This window comes from Mizuhopecten yessoensis, unplaced genomic scaffold (assembly GCF_002113885.1).
Source record: "Mizuhopecten yessoensis strain PY_sf001 unplaced genomic scaffold, ASM211388v2 scaffold6363, whole genome shotgun sequence".
In the NCBI taxonomy this organism is placed as follows: Eukaryota; Metazoa; Mollusca; class Bivalvia; order Pectinida; family Pectinidae; genus Mizuhopecten; species Mizuhopecten yessoensis.
Window position 1 is genome coordinate 1076361 of NW_018406512.1, and position 26430 is coordinate 1102790.

The 26430-nt window shown below is 35.8% G+C and overlaps 1 protein-coding gene across 1 annotated transcript; it reads right to left on the reverse strand.

Moving 5' to 3' along the window:
* Positions 1–1576: 1576 nt before the first annotated feature.
* Positions 1577–26430, reverse strand: LOC110452053 (DNA-directed RNA polymerase II subunit RPB2). Its single transcript, XM_021500328.1, has 24 exons — positions 26265–26430; positions 24696–24913; positions 23909–24021; positions 23204–23460; positions 22647–22768; positions 21756–21920; positions 20833–21029; positions 19873–19992; positions 19205–19391; positions 18745–18888; positions 18355–18494; positions 17514–17625; positions 16305–16459; positions 14798–14999; positions 14047–14215; positions 13412–13508; positions 12878–12972; positions 12350–12471; positions 11775–11855; positions 10764–10901; positions 9204–9425; positions 6226–6386; positions 5654–5849; positions 1577–2432 (listed from the first exon to the last, which is right to left on the reverse strand). Exons 1-24 carry the CDS (start codon positions 26281–26283, stop codon positions 2337–2339), a joined length of 3528 nt encoding a protein of 1175 aa, XP_021356003.1. The 5' UTR covers positions 26284–26430; the 3' UTR covers positions 1577–2336.

The following is a 26430-nucleotide window of genomic DNA, read 5'->3' on the forward strand; positions in this document are numbered from 1 at the left end:
ACCAATCTACTAGAATGACATCGACTTTCTCTTCATTACTTTAATACCTTGTATCGTTTTCAACGGCCTGGGATGTTGCTATATGTTTATTTCAAACTCAATGTACTTCCAAGCCCCCTTAGGAGTTCCCATAATGAGCGCTATTTCCTTGACATTCGTTTAATCTTATTTACAAGTTTCGTGTAGAATCATTTTGATCTCTTCCTTTCTAGTTTCCATATATTTTGACAAAGTTTTTCATCATTCCTTCTCTAACATATGGTGTTTCAGTTTTAATGCATTTTGCTGAACTTTGTGAAAGAGGAGGAACAGGAACGTGGTTGTCCACGTTTAGGATGTAAACCTCTAAGGAAAACGCATATAATTTCAGTGCTCTACCACATCGATCAGTTCGCGAAGTTAAGTGTGAAAACAGTAAGAGATTTGTACCATTTTTACAGTAGATTTCTGTAATCCCAACAATGCCAACGTTTTTCCACATTTCTACTTCTCATTTTAAGTTCATCCTTTCATTGACAGTACGTCTGCATTTGAATTTAAAAATATATATATAGTAAGTACATTCAACCCTTCAAGATATTAAGCTTTGTAATTATAACAAGAGGCCCAATGGGCCTGCATCGCTCACCTGGTATTAATCTCACACTTGTAATCTTAAAAGTGGACTAAAATACAGTTAAAGGCAAAATANTCTTAAAAGTGGACTAAAATACAGTTACAGGCAAAATATCAGTGTTTCATTCATAAGAACCTATTAAAAGATTTAAACATATGACACCTGTGACCTTGAATGTCGAACAAGGACATTATAATATTAGGTTGAACAGAGTTTATAGTCTTCCAACCCAGCATGCTTCTGGAAAAATATCATTACCCTGGACCTTTTGGTTATACAGAACAAATCATTTTAAGATTTAAACATATATTGACCACTGTGACCTTGAATATGGGCGAAGGTCATTCACTTGGTAGTCCTTCATCCCAGCATGTTAATGGCCAAATATCATCACCCTTGGCCTTTTGCTTATTAAGAAGAAGTCATTCAATGGTTTTAAACATATTTGACCTTAAAATATATATGTCAAGGTCATTCATTTGAACTTGGTAGTCCTTCATCTCAGCATGTTACTGGCATTATCCTAGGCCTCTTGGTTATTCAGAAGAAGTTGTTTAAAGGTTAAGAATATATTTGACCCTGTGACCTTGAAAAAAGATGGTCATTTATTTGAACAAACTTGGTAGCCCTTCATCCCAGCATATTACTGCCCAAATATCATCCCCCTAGGCCTCTCGGTTATTCAGAAAAAGTTGTTTAAAGGTTTTAAACATATTTGACCCCTGTGACCTTGAAAGTAGGTCAAGGTCATTTATTTGAACAAACTTGGTAGTCCTTCATCCCAGCATGTTACTGGCTAAATATCATCACTCTAGGCCTTTTGGTTACTGAGAAGAAGTTGTTTAAAGTAAAAAGTTGACGCCGGACGGACGCCGGACGGACGCCGTTCGCCGCACCATGCCATAAGCTCACTTGGCCCTTAGGGCCAGGTGAGCTAATAAATGAAAACAAACAAATCCATTACATATCAATACTTTATTTCGACAATACATCCAACCACCTTGTAACTCCTTTATGGGTTTCTCCGACCTTTTTAGGGCTACAACACACTGCAGTTCCTTACCTTAGTTCCTGTGACATTTCTCAGGAAATCTAACCAACACCGTTGTTAATTGGTTCTGACTGTTAAGGCAATCCAGTCAACTCCGCTTCTTTACTTAGTTCGTTTAAACATTATTAAAAAGGAAATCCACAGTTTACACTAGTTCCAAACCTTCGTTTCTCTCACTCTCTTTAAGGGAACACACACTTAACACTGCATCAAGTCCTTCACATTTTGTAAACTTGTTTTGACATGCATTATAAAGACACGTGATAAGGACAATATTTTGTCCTTCAATAAAGGGCAACGATCAGGTTTTCTTGAAAGCTTTTATACACACATATTTACAAATGAACTCCTTCTAAAGCTGTCCAGGCCTTCGATATGATGAGGAACTGACATGATAAATGTAAAATAGCATGATCAATGTTTCAAACATACAACACTTTCACACTGAATGAGTTTGCTATGTACACACACGTAGTGACCTCTCCTATTTACACAATGATATGGTGTGGTCGCTCTCACTTACTGTACTGCACCAGTCTGTTATATACAAGTCAATAAATACTGAGATAGGGCTCTCCCTGTCACTTCAATCTGAATGTGACACGTGACGATCAACACAACTTCGTAGGAGTCTTCCACACAATGCTTATGATCATCACTGCTTTCTGTCTATTGTGCCAAAACCATGATACGCGGAGCAATGCTCATGGACATGAGCTCCTGGAACAGAAGCTTGCAGGCATACGGAATACGGATCTGTGAGATCTGAAACAAGCAAAGTATTTTCACAATGAACCATAACATCACCACACATGAACCATAACATCACCACACAATGAACCATAACATTACCACACATGAACCATAACATCACCACCCATGAACCATAACATCACCACACATGAACCATCACATCACCACACATGAACCATAACATCACCACACATGAACCATAACATTACCACAATGAACCATAACATCACCACACAATGAACCATAACATCACCATACAATGAACCATAACATCACCACACAATGAAACATAACATCACCACACGATGAACCATAACATCACCACACAATGAACCATAACATCACCACACATGAACCATAACATCACCACACATGAACCATAACATCACCACACATGAACCATAATATTACCACACATGAACCATAACATTACCACACATGAACCATAACATCACCACACATGAACCATTACATCACCACACATGAACCATAACATCACCACACATGAACTATAACATCACCACACAATGAACCATAACATCACCACACAATGAACCATAACATCACCAAACAATGAACCTTAACATCACCACACAATGAACCATAACATCACCACACATGAACCATAACATCACCACACAATGAACCATAACGTCACCACACAATGAACCATAACATCACCCCACAATGAACCATAACATCACCAAACAATGAACCTAAACATCACCACACAATGAACCATAACATCCCCCCACAATGAACCATAACATCACCACACATGAACTATAACATCACGACACAATGAACCATAACATCACCACACATGAACCATAACATCACCACACATTTCGGTTTATAGTAAAATCAGTTTTACCAGTGTATTTATGACTAATTTATTGAGCAGTTCATGTTTAGTCAGAATTCTTTTCCGATTTAACTTATGACAGCAAAAAAAGTTGACTGTAAAAAAGTTTTCATATATTAAGAACAAAACTTTTATCAATGTTGGTTAACAGTATTCAGTACACTGTAAGCTCGTTCTGTGAATATTATTCAGTAACCGACTCCACATTGGTATGACCTGACAAAATGTTTAGTAAAGAACCTAGGGCACCATAAACATTTTGAGAAGGCTTGAAATTTTGTAACATGAAAAATATCAATATTTGCTAGAGACATTGTTTCACAGCGTGCAATGTATTCTAAGTGAATCGAACACAGTATCTTACACTGTGCAATAATATAATATTACAGTTAACACTGAACTCAAAACTGTTTTATGGTTGATACAGAAGTAATACAATTAAAATTTGATAGAAATGAAATCAATAAAAACTTGACTATCTGGATATAAAAATCAATCTCAATAAAAAATCTGATGGCATCGAATATTAATCATAAAAAATAAATAATCAAAATTGTACTATATAACAATGAAAATTTCTCATTTTTAAAATGATCTGCTAAAAAAAACCACACATATTATGAGCTTGAAATTAAATGCGCCAAACTGCTAGAAAAAAAATCCAGAAAGCGATACTAAAGATTTCTTTTTCAAACTGACGTTAAACAAACTGAACTGTTCATACATCAAACAGCAATAAATTAATTAAATAATCCATTAACTTAATTGGAAGAGATAGGACATCTAGTACATTTGTACCCGACTCTTTGATGACAGGTTTCATAGGACCATTAATTCATTCACCCCTGAAGACACGTTTGAACTCCTCCACTTCAAAGGTTGGTATAGTTTATTATAAAAAAAAAATGGGGGTGAATGAGTTAATGTGTTTATTATTCATTATATGCCAAGAGCTGGTGTCTGGTGCAGTGTTAAGCATCATCCAGTTACCATTAAGGCCAATTATCACTTAGAAACGTAATTATAGAAATTATAAACGGGCATATTTCTGCTCAAAGCAGTTTTGCTTTTTGGCTGGGGCTGTTTAAAGAGTTATTGACGTGAAATGAAGCTATTTTTTAAAGTGCAGAGTTCAGGACTTGACTGTCAAAGTTACAAAATATGATAAAGTTCACCATAAGGTTCACCAAAGTTCACCAAAGTTGTTGCATTTCCTCTTTCGGCCCACAAAAAAATATGTATGTCAGTGTTTTCATTTTCAAAAAGCTAAAAGAGACATTGTTTAATAAGTGCCTGTTCAAAACTAGGCATTACAGATTACGGTAAGCACTTAAGACCAGAGAAGATAGGAAAAGTGAAACAGTTGTTTAGCTACCAATGATCACCAACCACCGGGACACTTTTTAGATTAATATCAATGTTCTTTATACCATAATATCAGTTCCAAAAATGTTTGTTCATTTTTCATAAATAGATACTATCCAATTTTCGTGCCTATTACAAGTTGATATTTCGGGTGCATGGTTCTATAAATAAAACGAGAAATACCATCATGGCTACGTAGGTCCTTGACCCGGTGTAACTGTACCCTGAAAGGGACACTCCAGTATTTGAGCTAATATTTGGGGATAAACGATCAACATCAGCAAAAGACATATTTCAAATATTTTAGATTCAAACAGGGTTATGATTAATTTCTTCTCCAAACTAACATTAGTTTTGATAAAATAGACCCTGAAAATGACATCAAAATAAATAGCGTCGCACGTAAATCAGGAAAAGTTTGTTTTGGTCATTATTCTTCACTTTAAATTGTCAATGTAACGATAATCAGCAGCCAATAAAGCTTAAATACAGTTAAATTGTCATAAACGTATTATCTAATGGAAACTGTATACATAAAAGTATTTCTTTGCATTGAATGAAAGTTTCTTGGGCTGTTTTCCCATAAGTGTCTCATTTTGGGTACAGTGACGGTTCATGTACTCTTGTCAAACGTATACTTCCCATATAAATTGAGAACTTTTACATAAGAACATCAGAACAACAATATTAAAGAGAGGTAGCATTCTTCTGACATTCTGTGAAAAAGATATATCGTTTTTACTGCTATTTCTCCCTTTTTTAAACATTAATTTAGATTTGACGAAAATGATTTTCTACCTTGAACAGAGAACAGATCCCTCCTCCATCCTCCAACTTCAACTAGCAGACTATGCATTATCAATTCATGCCTAGACCTTAAGTGTTAGCATGCTTATGATGATTATAAATTTCTAACATCCAATCCTGACAAAACTTCCACACATAAAACATGTACAGTGATGGTAATAAACAGTAAACTTGTACATGACAACGTGTTTCTCACCTGTGTTTTGTTCTTACATCCTCGGCACTCAAACGTCTGGTTACGTAGATTAGCTATGGCAATTATTCCACAGAAGTTACACAAATGTACCCTGTAGGGATCCGACGCCTCAAACAGACGCTCACGCAGGAACTGTGCAGCTCCGTGGGCAATTTGACAATCACGCTCCATTTCTCCGAAACGCAAACCACCATCCCTGGAGAAGACATCAATCATTTTGTTTTTGATCTGACAAATGTGTGTCCGAAAACAATTTTGTTAATTTCAATTGGATTATTCTGAGGAAAATTATATCAGAACACCACTATTCAATATCCCAATACCCATTTTTTTTATATCTGATAAAAGTTTTAACTCATATATATTTCAGTGTAGAATTCTAAATTTTCATTGATTCAGGTCAATAAAATAACCTTATTTATAAACAGTACAACTATGAGACTGTTATAAATGTAATGATTTATTGTGTAACCTCACAAGAACTGTACCTGTGTTGATTTTGTGTTTAGAGCTTACGGTAAAAATAACGAGTCACCATGTAATCCTGTATACAACCCAATACACCCACTTACCTGGCTCTGCCCTCCATAGGCTGCCTATTGAGAATCTGAAGGGGACCACGGGCTCGGGAATGAATCTTGTCATCCACCATATGCTTCAAACGCTGGTAGTAGGTCGGTCCAAGGAACACTTGGGCATTCAGCTTCCTCCCAGTGAAACCATTGTACAAAATCTGTATCGAAATATCAAAAGTGTTAGTATTTCTATTTAAAAACCTAGCACCAGATTCTAATATAGAAGACATCGTGATACCACATCATTGTTTAAATGTTATCATTCAAATGAAAACCATGCCAGTCTGGCCAATAAGAACTTCATAGTCATTAATAACATATGTTAAGCATTGAAAATAAACTGATATAATACGTATTAGGTAATGAAAACATATGTGATTGACATGGTAGTCATGTGTTCCGTGATCGTTATCTTGTTCCAGTTTTGCTACAAGACAGAAGAAAATTGCAGAGCCCCAAAACTGCTTATTTAAATAACTTTTGGTATAATAAATTGTTAATAAATTTTGTTCAAAAAGGATTTTTTGTATGCAATTTTGAATTCATAATTTGTCACGTAAAATGAATTTTAAACCATTTAACTATTCATTTAGCTTGACGACATGCTACATGGGAAACCTGTTATAATGTCCCTGTAGTTTACTCTACAAGACTCCATTGAGCCTACATGGGAAACCTGTTATAATGTCCCTGTAGTTTACTCTACAAGACTCCAATGAGCCGACATGGGAAACCTGTTATAATGTCCCTGTAGTTTACTCTACAAGACTCCAATGAGCCTACATGGGAAACCTGTTATAACTTCCCTGTAGTTTACTCTACACGACTCCATTGAGCCTACATGGGAAACCTTTTATAACTTCCCGTGCAGTTTACTCTACAAGACTCCATTGAGACTACATGGGAAACCTGTTATAATTTCCCTGTAGATTATTCTACAAGACTCCATTGAGCCTACATGGGAAGCCTGTTATAATTTCCGCGTAGTTTACTCTACAAGACTCCATTGAGCGTACATGGGAAACCTGTTATAATTTCCGTGTAGTTTACACTACAAGACTCCATTGAGCCTACATGGAAAACCTGTTATAATTTCCCCGGTAGTTTACTCTACAAGACTCCATTGAACCGACATGGGAAACCTGTTATAATTTCCCTGTAGATTATTCTACAAGACTCCATTGAGCCTACATGGGAACCCTGTTATAATTTCCGTGTAGTTTACACTACAAGACTCCATTGAGCCTACATGGGATACCTGTTATAACTTCCCTGTAGTTTACTCTACAAGACTACATTGAGCCTACATGGGAAACCTTTTATAACTTCCCCTGCAGTTTACTCTACCAGACTCCATTGAGCCTACATGGGAACCCTGTTATAATTTCCGTGTAGTTTACACTACAAGACTCCATTGAGCCTACATGGGATACCTGTTATAACTTCCCTGTAGTTTACTCTACAAGACTACATTGAGCCTACATGGGAAACCTTTTATAATGTCCCTGTAGTTTACTCTTCAAGACTCCAATGAGCCGACATGGGAAACCTGTTATAATGTCCCTTTAGTTTACTCTACAAGACTCCATTGAGCCTGCATGGGAAACCTTTTATAACTTCCCCTGCAGTTTACTCTACAAGACTCCATTGAGCGTACATGGGAAACCTGTTATAATTTCCGTGTAGTTTACACTACAAGACTCCATTGAGCCTACATGGGATACCTGTTATAACTTCCCTGTAGTTTACTCTACAAGACTACATTGAGCCTACATGGGAAACCTTTTATAACTTCCCGTGCAGTTTACTCTACAAGACTCCATTGAGCATACATGGGAAACCTGTTATAATTTCCCCTGTAGTTTACTCCACAAGTCTCATTTGAACCTACATGGGACACCTGTTATAATTTCCCTGTAGTTTACTCTACAAGACTCCAATGAGCCTACATGGGAAACCTGTTATAACTTCCCTGTAGTTTACTCTACACGACTCCATTGAGCCTACATGGGAAACCTTTTATAACTTACCCTGCAGTTTACTCTACAAGACTCCATTGAGCATACACGGGACACCTGTTATAATTTCCCCTGTAGTTTACTCTACAAGACTCCAATGAGCCTACATGGGAAACCTGTTATAACTTCCCTGTAGTTTACTCTACAAGACTACATTGAGCCTACATGGGAAACCTTTTATAACTTCCCGTGCAGTTTACTCTACAAGACTCCATTGAGCATACATGGGAAACCTGTTATAATTTCCCTGTAGATTATTCTACAAGACTCCATTGAGCCTACATGGGAAACCTTTTATAACTTCCCCTGCAGTTTACTCTACCAGACTCCATTGAGCCTACATGGGAACCCTGTTATAATTTCCGTGTAGTTTACTCTACGAGACTCCATTGAGCCTACATGGGAAACCTTTTATAACTTACCCTGCAGTTTACTCTACAAGACTCCATTGAGCGTACATGGGAAACCTGTTATAATTTCCGTGTATTTTACTCTACAAGACTCCATTGAGCCTGCATGGGAAACCTTTTATAACTTCCCCTGCAGTTTACTCTACAAGACTCCATTGAGCATACACGGGACACCTGTTATAATTTCCCCTGTAGTTTACTCTACAAGACTCCAATGAACCTACATGGGAAACCTGTTATAATTTTCCTGGTAGTTTACTCTACAAGACTCCATTGAACCTACATGGGAAACCTGTTATAATTTCCCTGGTCGTTTACTCTACAAGAATCCATTGAGCCTACACGGGAAACCTGTTATAATTTTCCCGGTAGTTTACTCTACACGACTCCATTGAGCCTCCATGGGAAACTTGTTATATTTTCCCTTGTAGTTTACTCTACGAGAGTCCATTGAGCCTACAGGGGAAACCTGGTATAATTTCCCTGTAGTTTACTCTACGAGACTCCATTGAGCCTACATGTATATCATTCCCACTACGGTTCAGACCTCGTTTCCACGCTGGTGATACCCGTACTGGTGGAGCAGGTTCGACACTTTCTGTACGTTGACAGCGTCGTTGAAGGGCGTGGCGTCTCCTATCTCCCCCTTGTTGGCCGCTACTTTGCTTTGTAAACATTCGAACAAATGGCCAATGGTCATTCTACTGGGGATAGCATGGGGGTTGATAATGATGTCAGGGGTGATTCCTTCACATGTGAATGGCATGTCCTGAAAATACATAAATAGTACCTGGTCATCTGTAGTTTTCTTCTATTAAAGCATTAGTTTGTTTTGTAGAGTATATTATTAAGATTCAAAATACACGATTTTATTTCTAATTTGAGAGATTTTTTAATATTTCTTTTTACCATAGACAATTAAATTAAATTTGTAACTAATTTTTAATCTGATTTCTAAAATTTCTTAATTTTCCCTTTATAATAAACTAATTCGAATTTGTTACTTATTGTTTTTAGTCTTGGGTGGGACCTGAAACTGATCTACCATAACATTGAAGCACTAGTTATGTTCATACAACTTGTAGCAATGTTATACAACAGCAGACTACAGCGAAACAGGAAAACAACCCTTTATAACTCTAGGATTGGTGAAACCCTGTAAGTCCATCCAATTTCATTTCTATTTATTTCCCTGTATATAAAACAGGATTTGTTTGGTTTTGTATTGTTTAACGTCCTATTAACAGCTTAGGTCATTTACGGACGTGCCTCTACGTGTGCTGTTTAAGCGTACATGTGTGTATGTGACCCGGAGACAGGGTAGGTTGAAGTTAATATATAAATGTGACATGCACTCAGGGACAAACAGATTTGATGAGAGGAAGGGTTCACTTACAAAGGTCTGTATATATAGCCAATTGATAGTATGTATGCTGTACTTAGGTCACAGAAGAAGAGATCAACGACCCAGTGAGAACTGGACATAAGTCTATGTGTTCTGTATATCTGCTGTCTAAAACATGTGATCCAGTTTTAACCATCAAATGAGTTTTCATAAATTATTTTCTACGAAGAGTTTCAAACCTCACAGCACTTTAGTTACACCGGGTAAAGACTTTTCACTTTTTGTTACTAGAACAAAACTATAATTCAGTTATAATCTATAGTGCTTAATGACTCTACCTGATGGGTAATGAATTTGTGGGTTTATGTTTAATATTTTATACAACGATATGTAACCGAGTTACTCAACTAATGCAAATCAGTTACACAACCATCTATAAATAAGGCGCACAACAGCATGTAATCATAAAGCCATGTCATATCTATATGTAACTAAAGGTGCACAGCTGTAAGTAACTAAGGTGGGATATGTAACTAAAGGTGCACAGCTGTAAGTAACTAAGGTGGGAGAAGCAGCACTGACCCAATAAATAAAGGATTTTCAAAATTTCAGACCATGTTTTTTAGTTGACCAAATATTTTTTCCAATGCTGTATACTGAAGATGAATAGTAAGCTGAGAGCTCTGTAGGGTAACTGTAGCCTATGTGATTTTTCTAATTATCAATTTTAATTTTGTCCACTACTGTGAACCATCTGTTTACCTCCTGTCGGTATGTGATTCCACAAGTTCCTTTCTGACCGTGTCGACTGGCAAACTTATCTCCAATCTGAGGTGTCTTTACCGTTCGCACACGGATCTTACAGAACTTGTAGCCTTCCTGGTTAATAGTGACCATCACCTGAAAATAGAAACATACACTTGTACAGCAGGAACATCTTTTCCAAACATTTTGTTAACAAACTCACTCTATAACATTAAAACTACCCGAAAAAATAGATTCTATAAAGAAATTCTCACTTTATAACATTTTACTGAAAACTATGGTTTTGTAGGGAACAAAATTTCTAGGTAATGTCAGTAAATCTGATGTCAATTTACTTCAAACAAATTTGAAATTCTATTTTGGTGGTTTGTCCGATTCAGGATAGATAACTCTCATTAAACTGCACCAGTTATGTAGACCACAGGTGCTCCAACCCCACTAGATATCTCACCCCCTTATACTAATAACTCATATGATTTATTAGTATAAGGGGGTGCAATATCTAGTGGGGGGCGACAATATATCACACATATTCCAGAACCCGAGCACCTGTGATGTAGACATGCAATAAAAGCCCATTCTCGTGTGGGAAAGGCTTTATAAACTTACAACATAACTTTAGGATGAAATATAGAGATATTTGATAGTAAATCTAACTCAGAAATGGCTATCATCATATACAAGATCAGAGACTCCAGTCCATAAAGCCATTATCATCATATTGGATAGCCAACATGTAAAAATAAACCTTGTCTACATTAACAGGTTTTTAAGTTTTTCAGGACTGAAAATCCCTAGAGATCATACAGAAAACGTGCCTTTATAAAATTTTGCAAGTTTCAAAAAGTGTGGGTTTTTTTTTAATTTCAATTGATAAAATATGAATATATCCTTAGTATATAGATTTTTTTTTTCATTTCCACCATTTTGCAGATATTCTGAAAGTATAAACCCATTTTGAATACTTTTAAATCCTGTTCCCCGACAGAATTTTATATGGAGACTTACCTGATCAATAATTCCAGTCTCACTCCTTCTCATGAACACACTGGCATCTCGCTTGGAATATCTTCTTGCAGTGGCATCAAGCTGCAGAAATGAGAAAAAGTTATGAGCACATATTTTTAAACTGTGGAATCAAGCCACAAAAAGAATTTACTATTAAACACATTTCTACAATAAAATTCGTGAAATTCCACTATGAAAGTATACAAACTTTAATAACATGCAGTAATCTACACCTATAATTGTCATTTTTCAAATAATTATTTGTTATAAACAGATTAATAAGAAATGTATGAGTGTATATATATATATATATATATATAGAAAAAATAAAATTAACGACCGACTATATATATATCACAGCATTTCCCCCTTTTGATTTGATGAGGTCTGCAAAATTACCTCTTACACTTCCAAATATTATTAAATCCTTCTAGGAAATACTGAAAACAAATTTGTTAGCCGAGTCTTTTTAGAGAATCAACGAAAACAAAATGGCTCCAAAATGTTATCATAACAAGATGATTTGAGTTAAGATTTGCAGGAAGTGAAGGGTTTTAACACAGAAGCCATCTTACCTCGTCATCATTGGGTGGCAAGGTCATGGTCTTGCCAATCAGTACGTCATCTCCGGATACTCGAAGTCCAGGAGATATGATACCATCTTCATCTAGCTTGTCATAGATGGCTGGCCTCATGCCTGTTACATAATTACCATACACGCGTTACATAACACACCCAACATTAGTGTCAACCAATTGTCTATGAAAAGGGACAGGGATTACCCTAATATAGAAGTCATGTGTGTCCTTGTTTAAATAATATACTGCTAAAGTGGCAAGTTTTTTTCATTTTGTGTTTACTAATTTTCAGTGCAAAAACATACAGGACTGCATGTACCGACACACTATAATCTTTGTTACAGCGGTATGGTGGACACAAAATTTCAAAACATGAACAGTACAAATGAGAAAATGTTCCCACATTAATATTTCATTTTGCAAGATTTCAGGTTTGTCACAGTCACTGTCGCAAAATCTTGACAAAAATATAAGATCATGTCTGAAGTTATAACAATCCCATATTAACACTAATAATGTTATTACCTTGAACGTTTTCTCTGTCGGGCTTTTCAAATAGCTCCTCCTGGTCTAGTCCTTTCTTTGACTCTGCATCCTTGTAGGATCGGAAGAAAAAGGATCTGTGGGAAACAAGGTGTAGATTTCCTTACAAATATTATTCTTATGAAAATTGTGTTATGTATTCAAATTCTTGACTTTCTAAGTACTTGCAAATCTACTTTGCAACAAAAAGCAACATTTTCATGTAGAAGTTGCACTAAGTTTCATATCCCTTGAACTTGTAACTTTAAAACTGAAATGTAATATTGTTTTGAAGAATAAACACTTTTATTAATAATAATGGTATGGACAGACATGACAATGACTCTTAGAACCATTTTATTAGAACTCCTATTAAATATTGAAATATTTCAATTTCACAGAAATTATATATAGTTTATACATATTTTGATTCCTACTTTCTAATTGACTGATTTACACTGATCACCATCCAATGTCATACATCAGTATAACCATGCCTGGAAAACTAATGTCCGATGTAGTGTTTGTTATTTATACCTGAAATAGCCTCGTTCAATAGCAGAAGCGTTCAGAATGACGGAATCCTCCTGATTGTATCCTGTATAGGTCGCAATGGCGACAACTGTGTTGATACCTGTAACAAAGTTTCAGTATATAATATCACAACTACTTGTCCAGTGAAATATAGAATCACTCTTAAAATATAATGCTCAACTATTTTACACATGTGCTTACACAACTGTAAGTAAGCAACTTTTTTTTTTTTTAAATTTCATTATCTGACATCTCTTTATTTGTTGGCAAGAACGCACTAACTCATGATCAAGTTTCATTCAAAATGTAAATCTTACATTAACATATAACTGACTATATGATATTTTAAATCGCTATAAGTGCTTTAATGCTTTACATGAATTTACATGAAATTTTCTACAATTCATATAGGGAGATTAAACCATGTAGTATGACTATACACTGACCTATCATAACAAATCAAATATATTCATGTGTAAGACATACATGATTAGATTTAAATCTACTCTAAACCAAAGTAAGAATTGTTAAGAAGCATTCTATGTCTGTCTGTGAATCTTTACCTAGGAAAAGCCCTCTGAAGCAAAGTAACTACAAAATAATGACTTAATTATAAGTCTGTCCAGGTGAAATGTTACCTGCTGGAAGCTCCCTGAAGCGGAGATACTCCATGGAGCGAGTAGTGACTAGAGGTTTCTGTGGGTACAGGAGTCCGTGGGCCAGAGTGTCCATCCTCACGTGGAAGTTGGTGATATACACACCCATGGCCTGTTTACCCATAGCAGATTGGTAGGTGTTACGTGGAGACTGGGGACAGAAAACAAACTCAATTCACCAATCCAACAATCAAGAAAAAGGTCTTCTTAATGTCACCTCGTGGATTTGATCAGAAACTTCTGACAAAGATCATAGTATCGAAAATTTCACAGTATCTAAAGATAAAAAACATGTTGACATTTTGGGTATACAAGCACAAATGTATATATTTAAAAACTACAACATCAGAAAAAATCTAAAATTGTTCAAAATTTAGGAAATAAAACAGGCTGATCATTGGAAGCCACCAATTCAATACTAAGCTTAATTTCAAACATGTTAGTAAAATATCTTTTTCATTACCGAATGAAAACCAAAACTGACATCACATCTTCCATTTTATTTTTTGGCCTGTCGTCATGACACCAATTCAATAATAGCTGAATTATAATTCTTTTTGCTTTTCATACAAAAATATCTGATTTCCTATTCAATGTGATATTTACAGTTTATCATGCTATAATGAATTCAAAAGAGAAGTCTGCTTTAATATTTGATATGAATATGTAATTTCTTTTTCTTTATAACAGTTAAAGTTAGAAATACTAGAAGCCTAAATTTAGTGTTTGGTACCTGGTTGTGATCAGGGAATGGGATGATGGAGGCACACACGCCGAGTATCATGGCCGGATGGATCTCACAATGAGTATAGGTAGAACAGTACTGAACGTCCTTGTCCTCAGAAAGGTCATCAGGAGTCATAGCCAACATAATGGACTCCTCCTCCAGGGGGTCGATGTACTCAACGACCCCACTAGCCACCAGATCCTGCCAACTGTCAAAGATGATAAGTCACATCAGTGAAGTAAGCTAGTTATTATGTTTGGACAGACTTTTTCAGGGTATTTGGGGACAAGTTTTGATATTTTCTTTGAATTTAACCTATATTGATGATAGCCTACTTTCACAACCTGTTTATCATATTCTTTAGTTTATATTTTTATTTTATCTGATACATATATTAAATTGAGTGATAAATTATTTCCAGAGAAGAGGAAGTTCCATTTTTTCAATATTAATGAACAAAGTTAACTTTAAAAGTAGCAAAATTTTTGTTTAGTCAATTAGAAAAGTGACGAAAATGACACAGAACCTCCCCAAATACATTTCTCCATCATTATTTTTATAAATAGAGCCTGGACATATTTCCAATTCTAGTGACACGTGTGGGATATATGGCTGCTACAGAATGTTATTCTAGTCCAAATTATATAGTAATGTCACTCACTGAACAGCACACAGTAAGTTATGTACAGGTTAAATCAGCTTTAAGATTGAGTACAGCAATTGAAGCTTCTGTTATCTGTAACTATTGATCTGTTACCTGTGAATATTTTTGCTACCTTTAATTGATCTGTTACATGTGAATATTTTTCCTACCTATAATTGATCTGTTACCTGTGAATATTTTTGCAACCTATAATTGATCTGTTACATGTGAATATTTTTGCTACCTATAATTGTTCTGTTACCTGTGAATATTTTTGCTACCTATAATTGATCTGTTACATGTAAATATTTTTGCTACCTATAATTGTTCTGTTACCTGTGAATATTTTTGCTACCTGTAATTGCTCTTTTACACGTGAATATGTTTGCTACCTGTAATTGCTCTGTTACCTATGATTATTTCTTTTACCTGTAATTGCTCTGTTACCTGTGATTATTTCTGTTACCTGTAATTGCTCTGTTACCTGTGATTATTTCTGTGACCTGTAATTGCTCTGTTACCTGTGATTATTTTTGCTACCTATAATTGATCCGACACCTGTGATTATTTCTGTTACCTGTAATTGCTCTGTTACCTGTGATTATTTTTGCTACCTATAATTGATCCGATACCTGTGATTATTTCTGTTACCTGTAATTGCTCTGTTACCTGTGATTATTTCTGTCACCTGTAATTGCTCTGTTACCTGTGATTATTTTTGTCGCCTGTAATTGCTCTGTTACCTGTGATTATTTCTGTCACCTATAATTGCTCTGATACCTGTGATTATTTCTGTCACCTATAATTGCTCTGTTACCTGTGATTATTTCTGTTACCTGTAATTGCTCTGTAAGCTGAAACTACTGTTACCTGTAACTGTTGTATTCCTTCTGTTTAAGCTGTTTTATGTGACTCTGTTTTAACAGAAGTTTCTGATTGTCAACAATAAGTAAGGGTCGACAGATCCTTCCAGCATCTGTATAAATCCGGATTTCTCTGTCGCGGATATCTCTGATCATGGACACCTGTAAAATATGTACATCACAGATTAATTTCTAGAATAGTGATTTGACGTGTTAAGGGTATTATGGCCAGTTGCCATCACCCCTCGACTGCGGGAAGTTTTTCTTTACTATAGACATTATTTTAACATCAAACTTTATTTGGTGAAATGTCATGTCAAATGAGGTCACTAACTTATTATTATCCTTGAACAGGTGATGTAGTCTTGCAAGGTTTTTTTGTCATTCTTGTCTTCAAATATTGCAGCTAAGTTTGAAATTGAAGCTGGAGTGGTTTTAATTCAGTGATTAAATAAACTAAATAAAGTTTGAAATTGAAGCTGGAGTGGTTTTAATTCAGTGATTAAATAAACTAAATAAACAACAGAATTTACTGCAGATAGTATAGCCAACATAATAAGACATTGTTCTTCAATTTTGCAGTTAGTATAATTGCTAGCTGTTTTCAGTCTGGGCTCTTCTGTCCCCATACACAACATTCCATCCAAGTAACATACTAAATCTATCAAGGATTATTTAGTCAGTCAACTTGGGCACTATACCTCCACTGACAACATCGTTGGAGAACAGTTCCCTCCACAGGAGAAGAATGATAGACACATCACAATTAGGTCTATATAACCCTGTACTTATAGAATGATAGTCACATCACAGTTAGGTCTATATAACCCTATACTTATAGAAATAGAATGATAGTCACATCACAATTAGGTCTATATAACCCATTACTTATAGAATGATAGACAGATCACAATTAGGTCTATATAACCCTGTACTTATACATTAACATATTTTCCTATTATGGAAATTTTCCTATCAAGTATTGCTCCAACAGTATTGTACTAGACCTGCACATATATCCCTAGCAAGCAACCACATTTTGCCTCTTCGAATGAGGTTGAATTTATGATAACAGTAAATATTAGAACACAAATACAATCTATAGTAATAGCATCCATATGAAGGACAAGTAAACACTAGGCAACTACGAAGGGCTAATATTTGACTGGGAGAAACTTTCCCGTTATACAGCCAGTATTCACTAAGACAAACTTACCTCGGACACAATGATGTCCATCTCTCTGCGCAGTTTTCTCAGTGTGTTCATCAAGTGCTCAGCATCTCTGTGTATCCCCACCCAGCAACCATTCACAAATATTTTCGTAGCACTAAAACAGAGAAGTAAATCAATACAACACTTGTTTCATAGAGATAAAACTAAACAAAGTGATATTCTATGCCAAGGAAACTTTCCCCGAAAAATTTCTGCCCTTCACTTGAAGATCCATATTTGCCACATGTTAATTCAGCCTTTTATATCAATATCTGCTGTTATATATGATGAAGTAAAGTTAAACTAACAAGAGGTATTCCCTGTATATAATGAAGTGAAATATTCCTACTACAAATTACAGTATCAAATATTTATTTTGCAACATAAGATTGCAGATAATTTCAAGTTAATAATATTTTCCAGTAACTGTATTGACATGCAACACAAGAAATGTTCTAACAACAAAAAAAGTCATATCAAACATTTACTGGTTACTGTAGTTGTTAACTCGAGATTCCAAATCCTTTTCTTAATTTGACTCAGTTTTATCTAACAGCTGTACTACATTTCCAGTTTCTTCCAGATATAAACAATTTTGAAAACAAAGTTACCCATGGAATTAATGTCACCTTTGATGACATTTTCAGAAATCAAAATTCTACCTGCAAACCTCAATATAAAGCCCTTCATTTAATTTCTCCCTGGCCAACTTAAAACATTTTCAAGGTCTTTTTTTTCTTTCTATTGTTTTTACAGAGGCACCTGCTCAAGCCTTATCATGATGAAGTTTTAAAAATTACTTGACAAATGGTGGTAGTATAACAAGACTTTATGGTTTCCTTACTCCTGTATAGATGATGGGGCAACCTCCTCCAGGTTTTCCATACTCCACTCCTCCAAGAACTCAAGGATGGGTGAGGGCTGAGAGCCGACAGAGATGTAAGCCATCAGGGCAAGGTTCTTCACCAGGCCTACAGCACCTCCCTGTCCAAATAATGAGTGAAATGGGTAAAGAAAAGACATTCACAGATGAACCAAGACGGGTTGATTGGCAAAACTGCTATAACACAAAGGCAGTAATAACACTTTTTTGTATATGAATCTGGTGATATGGGGAACCAAGGATGTTTCAAGTAAGATGCGGTGTTTTCACAATAAACAGTAGTTAAGCCTCCTAATTTTACCGGTTTTACATATCCAGTCCAATTACATGTCTTCATAATTGCTTTCTTACCTCAGGAGTTTCAGCAGGACACACCATTCCCCACTGTGTGTTGTGTAGCTGTCGTGGACGGGCCAATTTACCGTCTCGGCCGATGGGAGAGTTCAGTCTCCGCAAATGTGACAAGGTTGACACAAATGTCAGTCTATTTAACACCTGGAAATAAAAATACAACGTTCAGCACAATACTCTCCACACACATGTATTGTAACATACATTTTCAATAATTCCACTAAGAATTTGCCATGGTATAAACAATATCTGCACAGTGATTTAAAAACTTAACAGGTTAAAGATTCAACACAAGTTAAACATTTTGAACTAACTGCTGATTGGGACTGTCGATCCCTCCAGAACTCTAGACCTCATTGTCCACTGTGGATGTCAAATGGTATTGACCTCTCCATGACTGGAGCTATCAAATCCTGTAGACTTAAGAAAGGTAAGTTTGCTCTAGTTGTAACCCACTAACCTGAGATACTCCAGCCCTAGCCTGATGAGCCTTCTTTTGGTCACCCCAGTTTCCTGTAGCCAGAGAGTACTTGAGACCGTCTGTAATGATTCGAGTCTTGATTGCTAGCTCTAGGTTGAAATCCTTCCCTCTGTCGATGAACTTCTGCGAGTACATTCTTACCTCCTTCATTAGATTTCTGAACATTCTACAATATGAAAACAAAAGAAATACTAGGCATCTCTTGTTTATTTGTGTTTATCAGCTTATTGAAAGCACAAAGATTTCACATCCAAATGAAATTGAATTATTGGCTTGAATTGCATTAAAAACCCAACCTTAACTGGACCTATCTATTTAAATGTCACTGGCACACACTCAGGAACACGAGAGGATACCCAACGTTATATAATCAAGAAATGTGCCTAAAAAAGACCTTTAACTAGTGTGTATACCTTTGTAAACAGATTTTGTGTAATTCACAAATCGGTCAGTTCTCTGTTAGGACTTTGAACTCGATAAAACCAAGCAAAATGTTTGGTTCTGAATTAATCTATTCAGATTACTGTACTTTCAACATCTATAAGATGAAGTGGATCTAGATATTAGACAACTGTAGCCTTGCATGTACACTGACAGAGGCAGTGATCCCCCAAACACACCTTAGCAGTTATGTATATAAACCTTACCCTCTGAACAAGAAAGCAAGTAGGGGTCCAGCCAAGTCAAGTCTCTTGTTGCCGTAGTGATCTCTGTCGTCCACCTCACGCCGACCCAGGGCAGCCAGAAGCAGGCGATGTACCATGTACCTAAAATTTTATACGGAAAAGTTAGAATTTGAGATTTGTAACATCTTAGGATTATTCTGCTTTGATGAAAATTAAATGGAACTGGTGTGTAAGAATAACGAAATGTAGGATTAACTTTCGGGTTGAGATGAGTTTTTTTCCTTGATTCAACATTTCACAGGTTCACAAAATGCTTCTCAATTTGTATGAAAACTTTTGTATGTTTGTACAATAGTATAATGTTCCTCCATGTAGACAAATTCTCAGAAAGGGCTTATTTTGTCCACTGAGTCTATTTTGTGCTTGATTATACACAGCATAATGAAAGAGAAAATTTCAACCAAAGGAAAAATAGAAGCCTCATGTAAAGAGCCCATGCACTTCAAAATTCCTGAGTATGAATCATGATATCATGCAATGTCACAAATATCACACACTTATGTTTTATCATGTTCAGGAATGCTATAAATTACTGTTCACATTACTTTTTACCAAGTTTAACATTTTGTTCAAATACTGTGATAATTGTGAGACTGCTTCTCAGCAACTCCTATGCAACAGGAACGATAACTTGTACAGAGTATCTTGCAGTATGTGCTGATCTTGTAATTTAACTTATACCAGTAATATAATTTTGTTTTGTTTCTGACCTAGGTCTATGGAACCGAACTTGAAGATCCAAATACATTTGCTACTAAGCGGCTCGCTTCTTTTCCAAACAGCTTTTAAAATGTCTAAAATATACATTGCATCATGTCTACCGGCATATTAGCAGGTTACTTGATACACTTTTTCACATGCAAATCTGAAATGCAACAGAATACTATCATCGATATATTGATATCTAAAAAGAACTTTTACCCCAGGAAGTAAGCTTTCTTGGTCTCACAGAAGTCACTGACACCAACGTGAGGTAACATTTCTTTTTGCAGAATTTCCCGTGCATATTTGATTCTCTTTTCCTTTGTCACACCTGGCCGAGCACCACGAGACCCTATGAAGTTGAGTGCCACATTTCGCTCCTGTATCACAAATGCCTCATCAAGAGAGGGCTTCACCTAAAAGTCGAAAGCAAAACAGAGTTTTACCAAGAAATGAAAACGAAATAAAGAATTTTACCCAGAAAGTACAATAAACAGCACAAAGGATTTTACCAATAAAGTAAAAATAAAAAAAATGTACACAACAGTCTCAGGTGACCTAATAAAGGCGTACACAACAGTCTCAGGTGACCTAATAAAGGCATACACAACAGTCTCAGGTGACCTAATAAAGGCATACACAACAGTCTCAGGTGACCTAATAAAGGCATACACAACAGTCTCAGGTGACCTAATAAAGGCGTACACAACAGTCTCAGGTGACCTAATAAAGGCATACACAACAGTCTCAGGTGACCTAATAAAGGCATACACAACAGTCTCAGGTGACCTAATAAAGGCATACACAACAGTCTCAGGTGACCTAATAAAGACATACACAACAGTCTCAGGTGACCTGATAAAGGCATACACAACAGTCTCAGGTGACCTAATAAAGGCATACACAACAGTCTCAGGTGACCTAATAAAGGCATACACAACAGTCACAGGTGACTTAATAAAGACATACACAACAGTTCATTCACAATGATTTGTAACAGCTTCAAATGTTATAGCATTGCCTACAGTATATTTACAAAAACATTCTGTTCTTTATTTGCACATAAATTCTTTTTAATGCTTTTTCAAAAATAACAGTTAACATTTGTAAAGGTTCACGGTTTATAATACAAAACAACAAACCATTTCCATCATCTCTGGGTCATCAAAGTCGTAGATAATGTGTTCCAGAATGTCTCTGTCTGACACAAAGCCCAGGGCTCGGAACACAATGATGATAGGAATCTCCTGTTTAATGTACGGCAGAATACCGATGATTCTCTGTCCTATGGCACTCTTCTTGGCTCCCTACCAAACATAACACAATCATCAGTATAACACAAACCATTATATATCTGTACATACCTTTAACTTGCTCTGTTCTGCCCTGTTTAAATATGTCTCAACATTCGTGAGATATGTGAATCTATTATCATCTCTGTGTGAATTTACTCGTCAATAAATATTACACAAAATGTTTGGTATTTACAGCATACAATAGTTTAAAGCTTTGAGATAGCCTAAGTCACCTTCATTCTGAACACATTTTTCTTTTATAATTAAGTAGTAGTACAACTAACTGCAACAATTCATAAAAAGAGATGAAACAGTTGAAACGTTCTGCATTTTCATGTGAAAATTATTTTTCTGTAAAAAGCTCATGTGCAATGTGTTTCCAATAGAGTAACTTTTACTGTAATATTTTGAATTGTCAGTCGATTCCTCTGTTGAAGTAAGGGAAACATCAGAGAGGTTCTGAAAGGCTATACAAATGTAAAAAGCAGTGTTCTCGTTAAAAGCCCGCTGCCGGCAAAAACAGCCTCAACTTTCTCAACTTTGAGCCAGCTATTTTCCAGGAAATGGACTATTTGTGATACTAGAACTTGTCACATTCAACCAGCTATTTTTTTAAATCAACCACCCGTTCAAAAACTTGGTGAGAACATTGAAAAGTACTCTTCATCATGGCAGCGTTTAAGAGAACTGGGTAAATATTCAATAAAACAATGCAAGCCTGGCATTAAGTAGACCTACCCCTCCTCCTTTAGCCATCATGTTCACCCACAGTGTACTCGTAGGTCTAGAAGAATGCTCCAAACACGACCGAATTTCTGTCTTAAAAGCATACTTTGAATCTTTCTGTTGAAATACATACACTGCAAAAGAAAAGATAAAGAGATCAATTTTAATAGAAATCCAAATCAAGTAAACTTTGCATGCTCCAGGGATCCATATCAGTCAGATATGGAATTTTAATGTTCTATAAATAATAATTTCAAATACCAGAGTTCAACTTCATACTAACTTTACTTTACAGGTAACCTGCAGGACTGCTGGAAACTTTTTCAACCCTCAAGAATGTTGTAATCCTGCCAGGCAGGCATAGGCTGATAGAAAGCAAGGAGTCAAAAGACCCCAAAATATGTGTGCCTATCTAGGACAGCAAGGCAGCCCAAACAGATTCTAGATAGCTGAACCATTGTTATCGAACCCTGAATATTCTTTAAAACTCATGACAAATTGAACTGCAGCATACAAGAAGAGAGTTTGATTTTTTGTAATGACTGGCTAGTACACATTTTTTGAAATACCTGTGTTTGTTGCCATTTTCTCTTGAGCAATGAGTACTTTTTCTGATCCATTGATGATGAAATATCCTCCTGGATCGAGCGGACATTCGTTTAACTCTGTCAAATCACGATCTGTGAGCCCACTCAGTAAACAGTATGTAGAACGTAACATGATGGGTATTTTCCCAATAAATGTCTTTTGGTGAGTGGTTTCAATGGGGTCCTCCCCCTCCTTCACCACAGTTTTAGTGATGTCCACATACAGAGGGGCAGAGTACCTGTATAAATGGAGAAATCAGAAACTGTTTCATCATAGCTGTACGGTCCAATATCTATATTAATATATTTGTTTCCATTGCATATTAAAACAAGTAAAATATCAATGTTTTTCAAAGCCCAACTAAATCTATCCTATCACTGATCTTGAAGAGTGATTTTAGTCATTCCCATTCATCAAGACTATTAAACTTTGTTGATAGAATTGAAAGGTTTTTTTACAATAACCCTGGTAGTCCAATTTCATACAGAAATCTTCAATTTCAATAAAGGGAATTTGATTTTATTCTTCTGTAATCAGATAATAGAAATTTAAATAAAGAAGATTTCACATATTAGTAAAATATTTATGAATTGTAATAAATACATGAATATTTTTCATACATGTGAAGAAAAAACCATGCAAAACTTTTTCAAAATTTCCAGATTAAAGCTATTGCAGCCACATACGTTAGATTTCGGAGTCTCGCTTCATTAGGCATCATGGGACTTGGCGCACCATCTTTTTCCCAATGAGTTGGCTTTGATAAATAAATCTGTTCAAACTTTAGAAGATATCTTGGCTAAAAGGAAAGAAAAAAAGACAATAATATAGTATAATATAATATATAATATAAATAAAGGTATTTGCTTTTGGATGATAAAACTAGAGCACAACCTTTGAAATGTGAAACATACCTTAATTAATAATCCTGTTACATGAAAACTTAAAATCTTCTTATTTACTACTTTTTCATAGAACTCATTGTCCAGCCAAGGAGGTTCTTGTGGCACATCTACTAAATACCAAGTCATAGTCTTATGAAGATTTCTGAAAAAATACCATGCCAACTAAACTTTTCAGAATCAACTAGTGCCAGAAAGTTTTTAGGATGAAGACATGAAGGTAAATGTGATGTGAATAACATTGATGATTTATAGGGGTTTATCTGGTACATGTACCTCACTTAAGAGTTTTCTATGGTGCTGGACTTCAAGTGTTTCTGTGGTGCCCCACTTCTGGGATTTCTATATGGTTCCTGAATTACAAGTATTTCTATAATACCTGATCATGACTTATAGGGGTTTTCATGGTGCCCCACTTCAGGGGTTTCTGGTAACTGAATCAGAGGTATTCCATTGGTACCTGGTTTACAGGGGTTTCTACGGTGCCTAACTTGAGTGGGTTTCTATGGTAACCAACTTAAAGTGGTTTCTATAGTACTTGAGTTACAAGTTTCTATGGTAACCAACTTACAGGGGTTTCTATAGTGCCTGACGTGTGCTGTGCCTCAGCCTGTAGGTCTATCTGCGGCGAGTCTTCCACAATACGCTGTACAGACATCTGGATGAACTCATCAAAGGAATCCAGCTGTTGCCTTACCAATCCCTTCTCATCAAAATATGAGCTGATGACAATCCAGCAAGCTTCCTGCCAGAGATCGGGAGTGATATCATCAGTCTCGTCCTCCATCTCTGCAATGGTGAAAGTTATGATTTCAAATTAACTATGATATGTATAGTCAACATTACATCACAAAATCATTTAGCATATCAGTATTTTGTGCATAAAGTAAACGCTCTTTTTTTCCACTGTTGCCAAGGGTAATTTCTACAGAAATTTAAGCCAAAAGGCAGATTTTGAAAAATCCTACTAGCCAATCACTCTATTTTTACAGCAGATATTGGTTTTTTATAATAGTATAGAAAACAACCGATCAAGCCTGGGGACATTTGCGATGTCAACAATGTACTAACTCTAGTAAGTTTTTTTCAATAAACCCTTTTTTACAAATAAGTGTTAGGGTTGGTATAAAATATTATATTTGTTCAATACAAGTAACAAATCCATACTCCAACTGCCGTATTATAGGCAAGTTTGCGTAATATACGCAAGTTGCAGTTTTCCCCAACCTGATTGTACTACTGTGTGCAATCAAGTGCAAGCTTCAGACCACTTGCTCTCCCAAGAATTCCAGTTCGATACCCAGCGGTGGCGGAAAAAAGAGAGTGATGTCGGATAGGGTTAATTGTTATCCCTCCGATGGCACGGTGGTTTTCCCACATGGGTTTTCCTCCACCACGAAAACACCATTTGTTCACTTAGCTGCGTCGTAATAAGAGCTCTACAAAGCTGATGTTTGGTTGTTAAAAATTGTACCGGCGGTAAATAAAGTATTATTATTATAGTCTCATTTTAGCTTGAGGTAATTTCCCTTTTAATCATTCTGCTGAGCAGCATACTGGGTAGTTTGGAGTAACATTGCTGGTTTGGACTCACTCAAGTCAAGGTGTTCAAACCCACAATCATATGTATGTGTGTGTATAAATATCACGTTTCGTATACAATTATACATACAGATACACTAATCATTATATGTATCCCATATTCATGATAGCCATTCTCGTCTCTCAGTCTATGGAGTATCACATATAGATTGTATATGCTTCGCCGTATGCCTAAAGAAAAGCTAACTGATGTCAAGTGCGAAATTTTTCAAACGTATTACTCTCAGGCAACCAGTTTGGATCATGAGAAATCAACTGACTGATGCGTTTCAAAATGAAACTTCAACACTACTGCACTGGTAGGGTATTTTATGGTTTTTCGCAAATTTTATTTAATTTTTGCATTTGACAACGGGTGGACTGTCTTTAAATACTATCTAATTGTTTAAATTAGTTAACATAGTACGGAAATAATTGTTATATATACATATTAGCAGTGCTAAAGATATCTGGTTCCGGAAACCGCAAAAGCGCCATTTTTGAATTTTAAAAGGTAAACAAAGGTTTTATTTTATGAATATTTTCTGGTTTATGTTACCTTCATCTTGTCCATACATCGTGGAAAAGTTTGTTGGATACCTTATCTAAATAAGTGTTTCAGTAATGACAAGTGAATATATCACATTTCCGCGATGTTTGTAGATTTTAGCCGAGATATTCTCATTACACAGTGGTGCAATATTCCGCTAACGCGGAACTCTCCA